This window comes from Egretta garzetta, unplaced genomic scaffold (genome assembly GCF_000687185.1).
Source record: "Egretta garzetta isolate BGI_Z169 unplaced genomic scaffold, ASM68718v1 scaffold499, whole genome shotgun sequence".
NCBI classification, from domain to species: Eukaryota; Metazoa; Chordata; class Aves; order Pelecaniformes; family Ardeidae; genus Egretta; species Egretta garzetta.
Window position 1 is genome coordinate 343,861 of NW_009260802.1, and position 12,586 is coordinate 356,446.

Consider the following 12,586-nt stretch of genomic DNA (forward strand, 5'->3'; position numbering starts at 1 on the left):
AGCTTTAAGTGGGACTTAAATTCTCTTTATGCTTTGGGCTGGCATTCTGCATGTGGATTAAATTTTAACTTTAAAGCTTACAGTTGAAACTGTTGTGCATCGCTTGTATGTGATTGCCAAATACTTTTTGCCATCTGTTAGATCACCTCCGGTTCCTCCAATAACAAAGCAAACCCCCAGGCTTTCAGATGCACTTCATATATGTCAGATTTAAATTTTGTCTGTATTTTATGCAACTCCACTCCCAGTGAAAAGGTAACTCCCACAGTATTGCCCATTCTCCTCCAATTCACTTGCCCAGATATTTTGCTTGCATTTTCAAACAAAGTCCTCTCCAGAGAGAGTCAGGAAGGCGATATTTGTAATGTAATAAATTCAGGAGCAGGGGTTCGTGAGGGAAAGTTCCCTGACATCCTGAGTCAAGGCGTTTCATGTTTCCCTAACAGCTTATGATGCTCTGTCTGTTAATGTTCTGTTCCAGTAATTCAGCTTTCCATCTAAAATTATTGTAGGTAATGTACATTTCCATATCATGCTAATGGCTAGTTTGATAATTACTTAATTAAGCCATCAGACAGCAATGCATTCTGAATGAAGCAGATTATTTAGCTGATCTTTTCATGAGCAACTGGAGAAAAACAATATTTTAACTTTTTCTGTAATGAAATATTTCTACTATTAAGCATTGTAATTCAATTTGTAAGCCATGACCCCTCATAAACTGTTGTTATCACTCTGATTAATAAAGAGCCAATTTGCTGTTGCAGCTTCGTCACTTGGGAAATGATGAGGTTCACATCGTCTGGTCTGAACACACCAGGAACTACCGCAGAGGCATTATACCAACAGATTTTGGAGATGTTTTAATTGTTATTTACCCAATGAAGAATCACATGTTTTTCATAGAGATAATGAAGAAACCAGAGGTACGTCCTGACTGATTTATCGGATCTATCACATGCCTTAACAGTTTGGTTCCTTAAATAAAGCTCAGTGGTTTAGAGCTCGGAGGGGTATTTTCCAGCAAATACAAAATACAGTCTGCCCATCTCAGTTTAGAAGTATGCGGATAATGAGCTCTTATTTTAAAACTAGGATTATCAATAGCGATCAAAATGGCTACTAATTAATATTACATTCGTGCTTAGTGCTTAAAGAAATAGTTCAGAATTCTCAACCCATAGGAGTTGTTATGCAAAGAACAACGTTTAAAATCACTGTGAATTTCCAATGTGAGGTAATAAAAGCAAAATAATAAAGACTTTAAAAATTAAAAGATTAAAAAAATGAAGATGCAAGTTCCTCGTTTGCTATTAATTCACCCCATACGGCTTGGTTACTGCTGTACATATGGCAGCGTGCATAACCTCACAGGTTTCTGAGGCTGTCGTCGTAACCTGACTCAGTGGGATGATGCAGGCATTGGATATCCTTACATCAGAGTACTTGAGGTCTCGTGTTTTATGTTTAAATCATTGGTGTGCAACCACACTTTAGATATTTTTTGGAAATAAGGGGTTTTTTTCTTTGCCAAATGTCAGGCGTGCGTGTGTGTACATCAGTGCGTACCTATAAAAAAGCTGCTTTAATAAAGGCTTGTTGGGTACGTTATGGATGCAAAAATGTATATAAAATGTACTTTATGAAAGTAATCAGTGCAATAAATACCATTTCCCTTATATGAGGGACAGTATTTTTCCAAAGGAATAACTACCTGTGGAAGAAATGCGTACCTCGGACGACACGTTTACTAGCTGTGTGCAATGTTTTCTAGGTTGTGATCGACGGAGCTATCGCGTATCAACAACCAGTGGTTTGCCAGTAGATGTTTCAAACTTGAACATTTTTTATAAATTGAAATAGTGGGGTTTTTTCCTACACTTGATTTTTGAGCTCTGCAATTTACTTCTCGGGAATTTTAGCTTTTAATGTTCCATCGAGAAAATCAGAATTTGATGTTGTGAGCATGCTTCAAAATTCTATGAAGCAATCAAGAAAAGCTATGTCATCTCACATATGAGTCAAAAATACCCAGCGGGCAGAAAGAATAATAGCTAACTGGAAATTTAGTGTTATCCCTACATTTAAAGTACAAACCATTACAATGTAATAAAATTAATCCAGACATTTCCAGGGCAAGTGTGGCTGACCTTTTGTTCACCAGCTACTGACCCCAGGGTGAATGAAAGAGGCTTGCAGAGAGAAATGTCTGTTGTTTGGCTTCGGTCCCTGGTATTTAAATTGCATTCCCTAATCAAATGAAAAGGCTGTCCTCTCTATCAGGTTACAGAATCCATGGCAACATTTGGCCTTTTATATACATAATGTTAGCCTTTTTGTTTGCGTCTAAGTAGAGACACCTGGAGCAATGTTAACATTAACCGATTTAGCATTAATAGCTTCATTATATAAGAATTTCTGATCAGATAGCTGTTACTTTTGTTATATTGCTTCAGCTTGTATTGTTTTCATTTTTTATCTCCCTGCTTGGCAACCGGGCAATGATTTGCAAATTTTTTTTGTCTTGATTAATTAAGCAATATAATTATCAGGAACCGTGATGCAGTCTTTGCTCGACAAAGCTTCTGAGAGAAGACAATAGTAAGTCTGTTAGTGTGAATGCATTCCACGCGTCACAGATGCATGAGGATATTCTGAACAATGAGACGAAAAGCTGCCTGCAAAAGAGGACAAAGAATGCCAGGCAGACTCTACACACTGCACATACCGCCAGGGACATACTGCGGGTTCCCTGGGACACAGATGCCTCGTTAGATTGCAGCTAGTCATCAGAGATTAATTCTCAGCCATTTGGTACAATAATTTACCCATTCCCCACTCTTTTAACTAGTGCTGCTTGCTATAGAGGGGAAGTCTTTGTGCTCAAAAGGTTTATTTAACCTTGCCTACTTTTACTGCATGCAACAGAAATAATTATTTTTTTTTTTTCTGGGAAATTGTAATGAAGCAGGTGTTTGCAATGGGCTGAATATTAATTTTTGTTCCGTGGATAACTTGCATTGACATTTGGAGTACTCAAGGAAGGGGATATTTCCCTTTACTCTTTTTTTGTTTGTTTAACCGATTCCTGTCAAAGCATAATATATTTTTTGCAACCATTCAAAGCACTGTTTTCCTCAAACGAGCATTTAATACCAACTTACAGAAAAGTACTGAGCAGGGAGCATGTCCCTGTGCATTCAGCTGGTCTCCCCCCTCGAACTCCTCGTTAAGGCAGAGCCCCCTGTACAGATGGAAGCTGACGATATGCGAGTTCCATTGACTTTAATGACCCTCCGCGTGGCCGCTGGATCTGCTCGGGAATTAATAATTCCAAGCTTTGTGTCCGGCCCCAGGGGGTAAGCCCCGCACGCCGAAAAGCTACGAGCCGATCCGGGCGAGTACTGCTCTTGGTTCTGGTTTCACCTGGGCTACGCTTGCTTTTCTTTGGTAGCGTACAATCAGTCACGCTCCTACAAAGCCGCTTCCGTCCTTTGTGTTGTTTTCTTTTTCCATCTGCCGGTGTGTGCCAACTTCGGGTTGTGAAAAATGCGTAATTTTGGACAAAGCACGCGCCTAGGACGCAGTTCTTGCGCTGCTCTGTTTGACTGTTGGAAACACGCTTGGTAAAGGATGTTTGCCAGGTCTGTGAAAGTCGCCCCGGAGAGCGCCCGCTGCGCTCTTACCCCTAGGCTGCAGGGACAGAGCTCGGGGGTGCCAAGGAAAGCTCTCGCCTTTTAGGGTTCAGCTGGAATTAGCCTGCTTTTCTGTTCAGGAGGAGTTTGAGAGTGAAGTACGGTTTATTGGAGTTGGACTATTGAACTTTCAGTGACAACAGTTACTAAACTTTTTGTTTTAAAACGCCAGGCAGGTTGGAGATACTTTGATGAATTCGCTGCAGAGTGCCCACTGAAAGGTGGTTTTTTTTTAAACATGAGCATAGGTACATATGTGTGTGTATTTATGTACACACACATGCAAGATGTATAAAATGCGCACACCTTGTCTATCTTTTAAGTATATAAATTCTGTAATACTGTATTAAGAAAAATCTGCCATGTTCCCTAGACTCCAGCTGGTTTTGAAACAGTGAAACCAAGTCCTGTAAGGAAAAATCACTGTCGAAAGCCTGGCCGTGAATTGCCCTGGACGGTTGCACATGCAAGTGCTAATCTGACTTTAAATAGCTGGTATTTGTATGTTGGTATAATTTTAATACCAGTATGTACTTAGCCTCCTTATTTGTACTTATATAAAAACATAGTTTTCCATTTTTCTCCTTTTGTCGGTACTTGTAAACAGAGTATGTGTTAAAAGTTTAACTTGGCAGTGTTACTGCTTAAGGAGGAAAAGCTTGGTGCCCTAGAGCACGATGGCGCGGGCGGCATAGCTCGCCCTCCCGTCGCCTCCTCTCCAGCGGCCGGGACAGTAACGCTGGTGTGAAAAAAAGAAAAGCAAAACCACCCTGGAAATGTTTTACACTCTTCTATTTCTGGGGGGCAGGTAATTATTTTAAGTAAAGGAATGACAAAATAACTGTGTGAGAAGACAGCTGTCATTTGCAGATGTTATATTAAACCCAAATTTCTTCTGTAATTCATTGCCACTTCTAATTAGTGGAATTCCCTAGATGCAGGGGATTTATATTATTCCCTTTGTCCATTTATTGAATGACTGTCACAGTCACCCACAAGCAGTTGCGGAAGAATAATAGAGGGTATTTATTGATGTGATAAGCCTCCGTACAGATGGAAAAAAATCCATAGCTTAAATATTGATAATTGCTGCTAGCTTCTGTTCAGGGTTTGGGTTTGCGGGGTTTTTCTTTTTTCCATTTTGAGTTTGTGAAAGGGAAATGAGTTTGACTACGTGTAAATCCTCCAATTTATTACGTATTCAAGCATTGTCTGGGTTTGAGATGGCCAACTCTGCTATGCATACGCAATTCCGGACGTTTTTCACCTTCATGAAGTGTCTCTCTTACCCGGTATAGCCTTTGTCTGAAGAGCCCTGTGTCACCAAAGGACGTTAACGGTGGTTTCCTCTGGAGGCAACCCTGAAGGAACAGGGTTTTAACACCATGACACGCCGTGCTGGGACAGACCTGTTTGCACCTTAGGGGTGACTGCCTCTCCGAGCGGGGAGTTTTCCGCCATCTCCTCTGCTTTCCACAGATCTTGGAGCCACTCGGTTCTTTTTTTTTTTTTTTTTTTTCCATCAGTGAAGTCCATGGAAGGAGTTTATAGAAGATTATCTGAAACGAATACTTCTTTGCAAAAACTCCTGCCAATGTCAGATTTGGCCAGGGAATCCGGGTCTCCTTTTGGGATGCAAGACAGAAAGCAGCTCTTAATATTTAGCCAAAATGGAGTATGGATTTCAAATTCCTGGGCGGATTCTGTTCATGTGCATAACACGCTCGTTTACCCAGTTGAACGTTCTGTGAAATGGGCATATACATGTAAAGTGTACTGATGGCAGTTATGAAAGGTTTAAAAACCTAAAATTGGGGGATTAATCTCACACCAGAAGTTTCAGTATGGAAAACAATGTGGTCATACTGGTTTATGGCAAAATGCCGTACTGGTCTTCTGTGGTGGGTCTGATGCTTGTTATTCCAAATGTCGATAACACAGCGCAAAGTACAGTATGTTGTGCTAGCAAGGGTACCCCCCCTGCTGACTGGGCTGGTAATGGCCCTGAGCTACAGCCTGTGGAGGTGGTTTGGTTTGTGGTCTTCTGCGGTGCTTGGAGGAGTCTCTTTGTGCCCGGGATCTAGAGAGGAGACCTACAGCAAGCTCACACTTGGAACGTAACCGGCTACCTTCGCTGCCGAGAGCAAAGCAGTGTGGAACTCGCCCCCTCTTGCTTCCCTGGTGCCTTTCTCGAGCAGCAGATGCCTTGCTGTGAAAATCCTCTGGGAGCCGGGCACGGTGTTTGTGATTTTGGAAGTTGCTCCTGTTGGCTTGGCTTTACATGTGTTGTTTTTGTTTTGGGGTCCACAGGTGCCGTTTTTCGGTCCTCTCTTCGATGGAGCCATCGTGACTGCAAAGCTGCTGCCAAGCCTCATCTGTGCCACATGCATCAATGCCAGCAGAGCCGTCAAGTCGCTCATCCCGCTCTACCAGAGCTTGTATCCTTTCCTCCCGCTGGGGCAAGGCTCCCCTTGGTAGGGTTCTTACTTCTGAGTGTTCTCCTGCAGAGAGGTAAGCTTTAGGGAAAATCCTTCCCCTTTGATTTTATTGGAAAAGGTCAAAGCTTTTTTCACATCAAGCTCAATGCGTTCAGTCGTTCACACGCAGTTGCCATCCAGTGTTTTAAAAATAAGATCATAACATCACGAGCGTGTTCTCACCAGCAGCTTCAGACAGTCTCGCTGGTGGTGGGCTTGGGCTTAACATTGAAGCCTTGAACTGTAAGTAATGACAATACTCAATTTTCTTTCAGGCTGATAAAGTTATCTACGGTGTATATTAGGTTAATGCACAGAGCTCAGTTGTACCCTTATCTCATTCAAAGCAGCAGCCCAATTGACTTTACATGGGCTCGCTGCGTTAGTAAGACAGATGGGATTTGGCCTCAGATACAGACGTTTCAGTTCCCGAATTCCAGTTTTATTCCAGCCATGGCTGTGTCTGGGCATTGTCAGAACGTATTTCCTAATGGCTGCTGGAAGACACCGAGATGGTCTGCCTCTCTCTTGCGGAAATTGTAGCACAGACTTTGGTTCTGGGGTGACAAACAGACTAGCAGGGTTATTACTGGGTTTCACTTACCCTAGGATTTTCTCACGGTGCCATAGTTATGCTAGAAATATTTTATAGCTTGTTTTGTTCTATCACTCATCGCGGGACCAACACCTCCTGCGCTTTGTTTTCTCTGGGGAGCTTTTGATTTGAGTATTTTTCTAACCATGTGACTTCGAGAGTGAGTTTGTAAAGGAAATGTTTTGGTCTTTGAAAGAACATTGATTAATTATTTTGAGATGCACATTTTTAAAACACAAAATATCCTCAAAATATTGGGGGGGGGTTTCAAAGGTGAAATTTTATCCAGTATATTTTGCAAAATCATCAGAAATTAGAAGCGGCGTTGTGGTTAAATAAGTTGGTGTTTTATTCATCTCATGGCGTACTCATATTAAAAAAGAGATGTCGTGGTTGCGCACGCAGCTGAATGTGACGCATCAGCTGCAAACCTGTGGCAGTACCCAGCAGGTGATTCCCAACTTGCCAAGCTTTCCACTTGTGTTTGATGAGAGAAATCTAGCTAATTACTAAAATTCTTCTATTAGAAGAATTTAGCAGAATTTAGCTTAATCCATCTGCTTCCGTGGTCAGTGTCTGACGATAAAACAGCAGCGTAGAAGAATGAACGTGAGTCTCAGTGGTTGCGAGGCGGCAGATCCTGCTGCCTCTCGCCGCTGGCCCGGCGCCTCCCTCCCGGTCGGAGTCCCCTGGTTCCCGATCCTGCTCATCTTTTGGCTTTCGACATCGTGTGAGCGAGCAGCGCTCGCCAGCCTGCTGTGCCCCTGCTCTCCGGCAGGCTCGCTCTCGGGGTCCCTCCTTGTCCCCAGGGAAAGATGCGCAGCACAAATATGATAGTGCTTGCCGCGTCCCGGCATATGCTTGAGGTCTAGCTGAAACAGCATCTGTCCCCAGATTCTTTTCTTCCTTTTTTGTGCCTGCTTTTGCACCAATGATATCTGTAGTGAATCAACTGCCACTTGTCTGTTTGATAAATGGAAGCGGACTGAGAGACTTCTGAAACTGGGCAAAGATAATGTGGTGGGAAGGTCCCATCAGGCTGACACTGGAGCGGGAGAGAAAGCTGCCCACAGCTCTCGCTGTAGATAACGAAACACTCTTTTCTTACAGCAAAGGTCAACGATAATTGCTCCCTATAAGCACAAAGATACGCTGCAGTTTCTGGGGAGGCAGAAATTGGGATGTACACGTGTAAAGGCGGTGTCCAAACCTGTCCAATGCAGCAAGGCTGCTTTGCAGCTCCCACGTGCAGCGAACGCCTTCGCTCTGGTGCTCGCTGCTGCCGTCGGGGGGAGAGCAGACCCGGCAACCTGAGCAGGACGTGAGCGAGCCCAGTAACTGTGTCAGGCTGCAGAGGCAAACGACTCAAAGGTGAAACAGCCCCAGAAATGTCAATAGAAGGCAGAAATAAACAGCGGTAGTGCTGGAAAAGCCGTGGGTGGCGTTTGGCAGCACGCTAGACGTAACCTGGTGGTTGGGGCGAGTGCAGAAGAGCTTGCGCAAGGCAGAGCTGCGGGTGCTCTGCCAGGAGGGCTTGTCCCGCGGGGCGTGCCGAGTGTCAGCGTCCCTGACAGGGGTTAGTAGCCAAAAACGTTCCTGGTTCACGTGTGGTTAGAAAGGGACTGAACGCTTCATCTGGTGCGAGTGGTTGAACGGCGATAAGGCACTGGGCCCGCGGTGCTTGTGTTGGAGCAGCGGCGGGGCGGGAGGCACCCGCTGGGACGGGGCGCAGAGCCCTGGTCCTCGCCCCGGCCTGGCGAGGGGGACGAGGGGGCCTGGCCGTGGTGCCCGCCCGGAGTCGCGTGCCGGGGAGCGGGGCTGCCTCTCGCCAGCACTGACAGCTGAAGTCACTTGTTGGAAAGTCTGTAAACTCCGGCTACAGCTGCACTTGTCAGGGGCTGTAAGGGAAGTGTAATCAGCCACAGAGATTAATTTGCATCTCAATTAGGAAAGAGTCAGGAGGAAGCATAGGGTCTGTTGCTGGAAGGTTGTGGAAGAAATCTCATCAGGCACAAAAGGCTCCCAAGTCTCGGTGCTCCAGCGAGTGGAGGACAATATCCGAGTCCGGTTTCCATGGGGACCAGGACCGCAGAGCCGCGGGAGAATCTCGCTGTGCGCTGTAATCGCTTGGTCATGATGACACAAATTCCACTGTCGTACCCAAATACATTTTTCTGTTGGAAATCTCTTTGACAATGAGGAAGGTAACTATGGCAGACCACATCAGATTATTTTTTTTAAATCTATTTTTTATGTTTATGTAACTGTTTCTGGTTTAAGGAATTCATTAGAGCGAGATAAATATTCATTAAAAAATAATGAACTATACTTAAACTTGAGTTTAAAGCCATTCTGGCTGCAAGTTCTTCGTATGCATCAAACAGCGTGCGATGGCATTAAACAGGAGCAAACCCAGGGTCGTTGACGTGTAGCTCAGTTGTCTCCTTTGCACGGTTCAAGCTCAGTTGTCTCTGCAGCCGCTGCACTGTTGACATGGTCATGGGTGATTATACAGTAGTATATGTTCAAAATAACCATTTTTTTCAGGAGTGCATTCAATCTTGGTGCAATGAAGCATTGCGACCGAGCGGCTGCAGACCACGCTAATTGGTGCTCTCGCCACCCTTAAGTAACTGTTGAGTGCGAGGTAATGTGTTTCAGCAGCCTCACCAGTCTGCGCTTTCAGGCAACAATTTCTATTTCAGATACGCCTGTGTATTTTATGGGAATCATAAATGGTAAGGTGGCTTAAATTATATAAGAACAAGGAAGAATAAGATTTAAACTTTCTAAAGTTGTTGTATAAAAATGTATATATTTATGCAACTTTATGAGAGCATTAAAGCCACCTTTTTACGTGCTGGGGACAGGAAGGAACAACTAATCTCGCAGACAATGATGTATCTGAACTAAAGTTCCTCTTAAGCCCGGTTAAAGCAGAGGTTGCTCGTTGGCGGTGTTTAAGCGTAGCGCCAGTCTATAAGCGGGATGCCTTAGGAGGTGAGAGCAGGGATGAAAAGCAGTGCGTTTGTAGTTGGGTGCTTTGGTAATTGCAGCCGGGTCGAGCAGGACCCCCTAAGCACGGGTCTGTTCTGGTTCCAGTGCTGCTGGGGATTTCAAGTAATGGTGGGGGCGATGACAGAAAACTGCGTCTTTGTGCCCTCTTCCGGCTTGCATTAAATGGATCCTGTGCTGGAAGGGGTTTTTGAACACTGGTACATGCTGGAGTGCCAGTGGCCCTAAGCTGCAGCAGGGCACATCTTTGGGAGCTGGTCCTACCTGAACAGATAAATACTGGGGCGGGGGGGGGAACAGGGTTTGTATTTAAGTCTTTATTACGGGTCTGCCTTACAGCTGCTGTTCAAGCTGGCAGTTTTTAAGCTCCAGTGCTGGTAAACCTCCAAATATGAAAATATAACGATGTCTGCAGGTGTCAGGTGCTTTGGTTGGTCCGCTTGGTCGTAATTTAATGTTGGTCTCCAAAAAGCCTTTGGGGTTTGGGGCAGTGATGCCTGAGCAGAGAGCTCCCCGGGAAGTGCCATTTTGACTACCCAGAACCCAGATTGTCTTTCAAAAGGGAGGCGTTTCCTTGCTCCTTGAATTAATCGTTCTTGTTTAGAGATCTGTAAGTTGGCCTCAGGTTTTACTTATGAAATTTCATAACCAGGATGCTTATTCTTTGCCATCTCACATGTTTCATAATAACAATAGAGGAAAACAGCCTGGATTCTTACATCTTCTAGCTACATCTTTTTTTAGAGAAAAAAAGAAGTGTAGTGCAAAATTATCTTTGCAATTAGGCCAGCTGCTCTTTAAATTATTGAAAGGTTGTGGCAGACCTGCTTTGGTTTGGAAAGATGTGTAAGTGTTAGGTGGAGCGATGCTTTTCGAGCCTTTTTGCCCGCTTCCTAACTGGAAATCAAAGCTGCTCCGGGTTTGAAAAACGGCCGCAGCGATGAAGAGGAAGCTTTGGTGAATCGCTATCGTGATCTGCGAGGTCTGTGAAGTGGCCCTGTGTACCTGAACTGAAATGCCCCTGTATCTGTGTTTCCACTCTTCTACTGCAAAAAGCTTCTTTTTAATTGGAAAACGATTTTTGTTATTTGTAGTATCTTACCCCTTCTTTTTTCTTCTCCACCACTGCAAATAACCGCTGTGCTTCCAGTCCTACCTGGTCTCACGAACTGAATTTGAAGAGAAGTTGGAGAGATTCTGCCATGCCTGGAATGTTGCCTTAGCGCCCACCAGCTTTCGTAAGCAGCCCGCTGGAGGGTGCGCGGTGTCCCCACGTGCAAGCACCAGCCGGCTTCTCCCCGGCGCTCTTTGTGGATTCCTTGTAGTCTCGGCGTTATTCCCTTAGCAGTTTAAGCTCCGTGTATCTTCCTGTGAGTGAGCAAACAGGGAGTCAGCTCCTGTTGGGGTTTACTAAGAATTAACATGTTTATTATAAAATCAGCTTTTTAAGCAGTCTCACTTTTAGGATAAATCTGTTTGGTCCTATGGAAAGAAGCGGGTGTTCTTACTCTGCTTGTGGATTCCTGCATGTTTTCCGTACTCTTCCGTAGCATCCTGACTACAGTGCCGCATTACTCTCCAGGGGAAGAAGAAATACCTGATGGGGTGGGCATGCAGCCGCTGGTTTTGCCATTGAAACTGTCTGTTCCGGGTAGCTGTGCCAGTGTTCTTGGAGATGTAACCCTAACAAAGCGCCAACATAAGCTGTGCTGCTTCTGCCTTTTTCATTCGTGGAAATAGAATTCTATAAGGGCTGACCTAAATATTCTTAGTCTGGTAAGAAGCAAAAAATGACCACGGTGGCAGGTTGTGGCGTTGTTTCCAAAGCTGTTTGTGGTGTTTGTTGTTCATTTGAAGAGGAAAACCTGAAGGGAAAAGAGTTGTAAACTCTTCGTAAGTTTGCTGTGGATGTTCACAGCGCTCTGCAGAGATGCATTGTGTTGCGGCATCGGACGCTGAGGCGGTCTGTGCGTGGAACAAGCAAAAAAGAGGATGATGAGGATGCCTACGCTTCACATAATATCTGAGCACTGGATGTCACCATTTCCCTGCTTACGATATGCAGCCCCGTTTGTGGGCCAGAAGGAAAGCCAGCCCTTAACTTTGGAGACACAGTTTGGTACAGGAATAACTCTCTCAGTTTTGTCCCCTGTCGTGGATATGGTACGCCTGCTTAACTATACCAAGCAAGTAGTTCCTTAGGATAAAATCAAAAGGTTGTCTAAATACATAACAAAAAAAGATATCCATAATGTCTAATTCATTGCATTGCATCCAGATATTGACACATCTACTGTATACTAGTATGTCATGTCTGGAATCAAGAAGATTAAGCAAAGAACATCAACTCTGAATTCTGAATTAATTCCTTTTGGTGGTTTAAGCCAATTTCTGATTAACGTAATGTAGAGTGACTGATCTGCTTACCTGCTGTATCGGAGACTGAAAAAGGAAGATACTTGCTATGACAGACTTAATTGTGAGAATGGCTCTCGTGTATTCCGTCGGCGGAGCACACATTCTGCATACCTTCCAAAATGTGCGTTGGTGAGCTTGCATTTAGAACTCTGCTTATAAAGGTGCGTTTGATCGCACTGTGCCAATAAAATAGAAGGCCTGTTACTCTTTTTAGGGAAGGGTTCACAATTTGTTCCCTTTATTTCATCCAAAGAATTTATGCCCTCAAGCTATATAGATGCTGTTAGAAATGACTATGAAATTCTAAAGCATGTGTCAAGGGAGCTGTGACAATTTATGTGACACGGCATCTGACAGTTTTCTTCTGAAGTGATCGGTTCTGGCTC

General features: G+C 44.3%; 1 protein-coding gene across 1 annotated transcript in view; it reads left to right on the top strand.

The window, feature by feature from the left end:
* Positions 1–12,586, top strand: part of RALGAPA2 (Ral GTPase activating protein catalytic subunit alpha 2) — a 194,587-nt gene that overhangs the window by 132,478 nt on the left and 49,523 nt on the right. The window contains exons 37-38 of the mRNA XM_035902236.1: positions 768–926; positions 6,006–6,133. Coding sequence (XP_035758129.1) covers positions 768–926; positions 6,006–6,133 — 287 coding nt within the window. The remainder of the gene's footprint in view (positions 1–767; positions 927–6,005; positions 6,134–12,586) is intronic.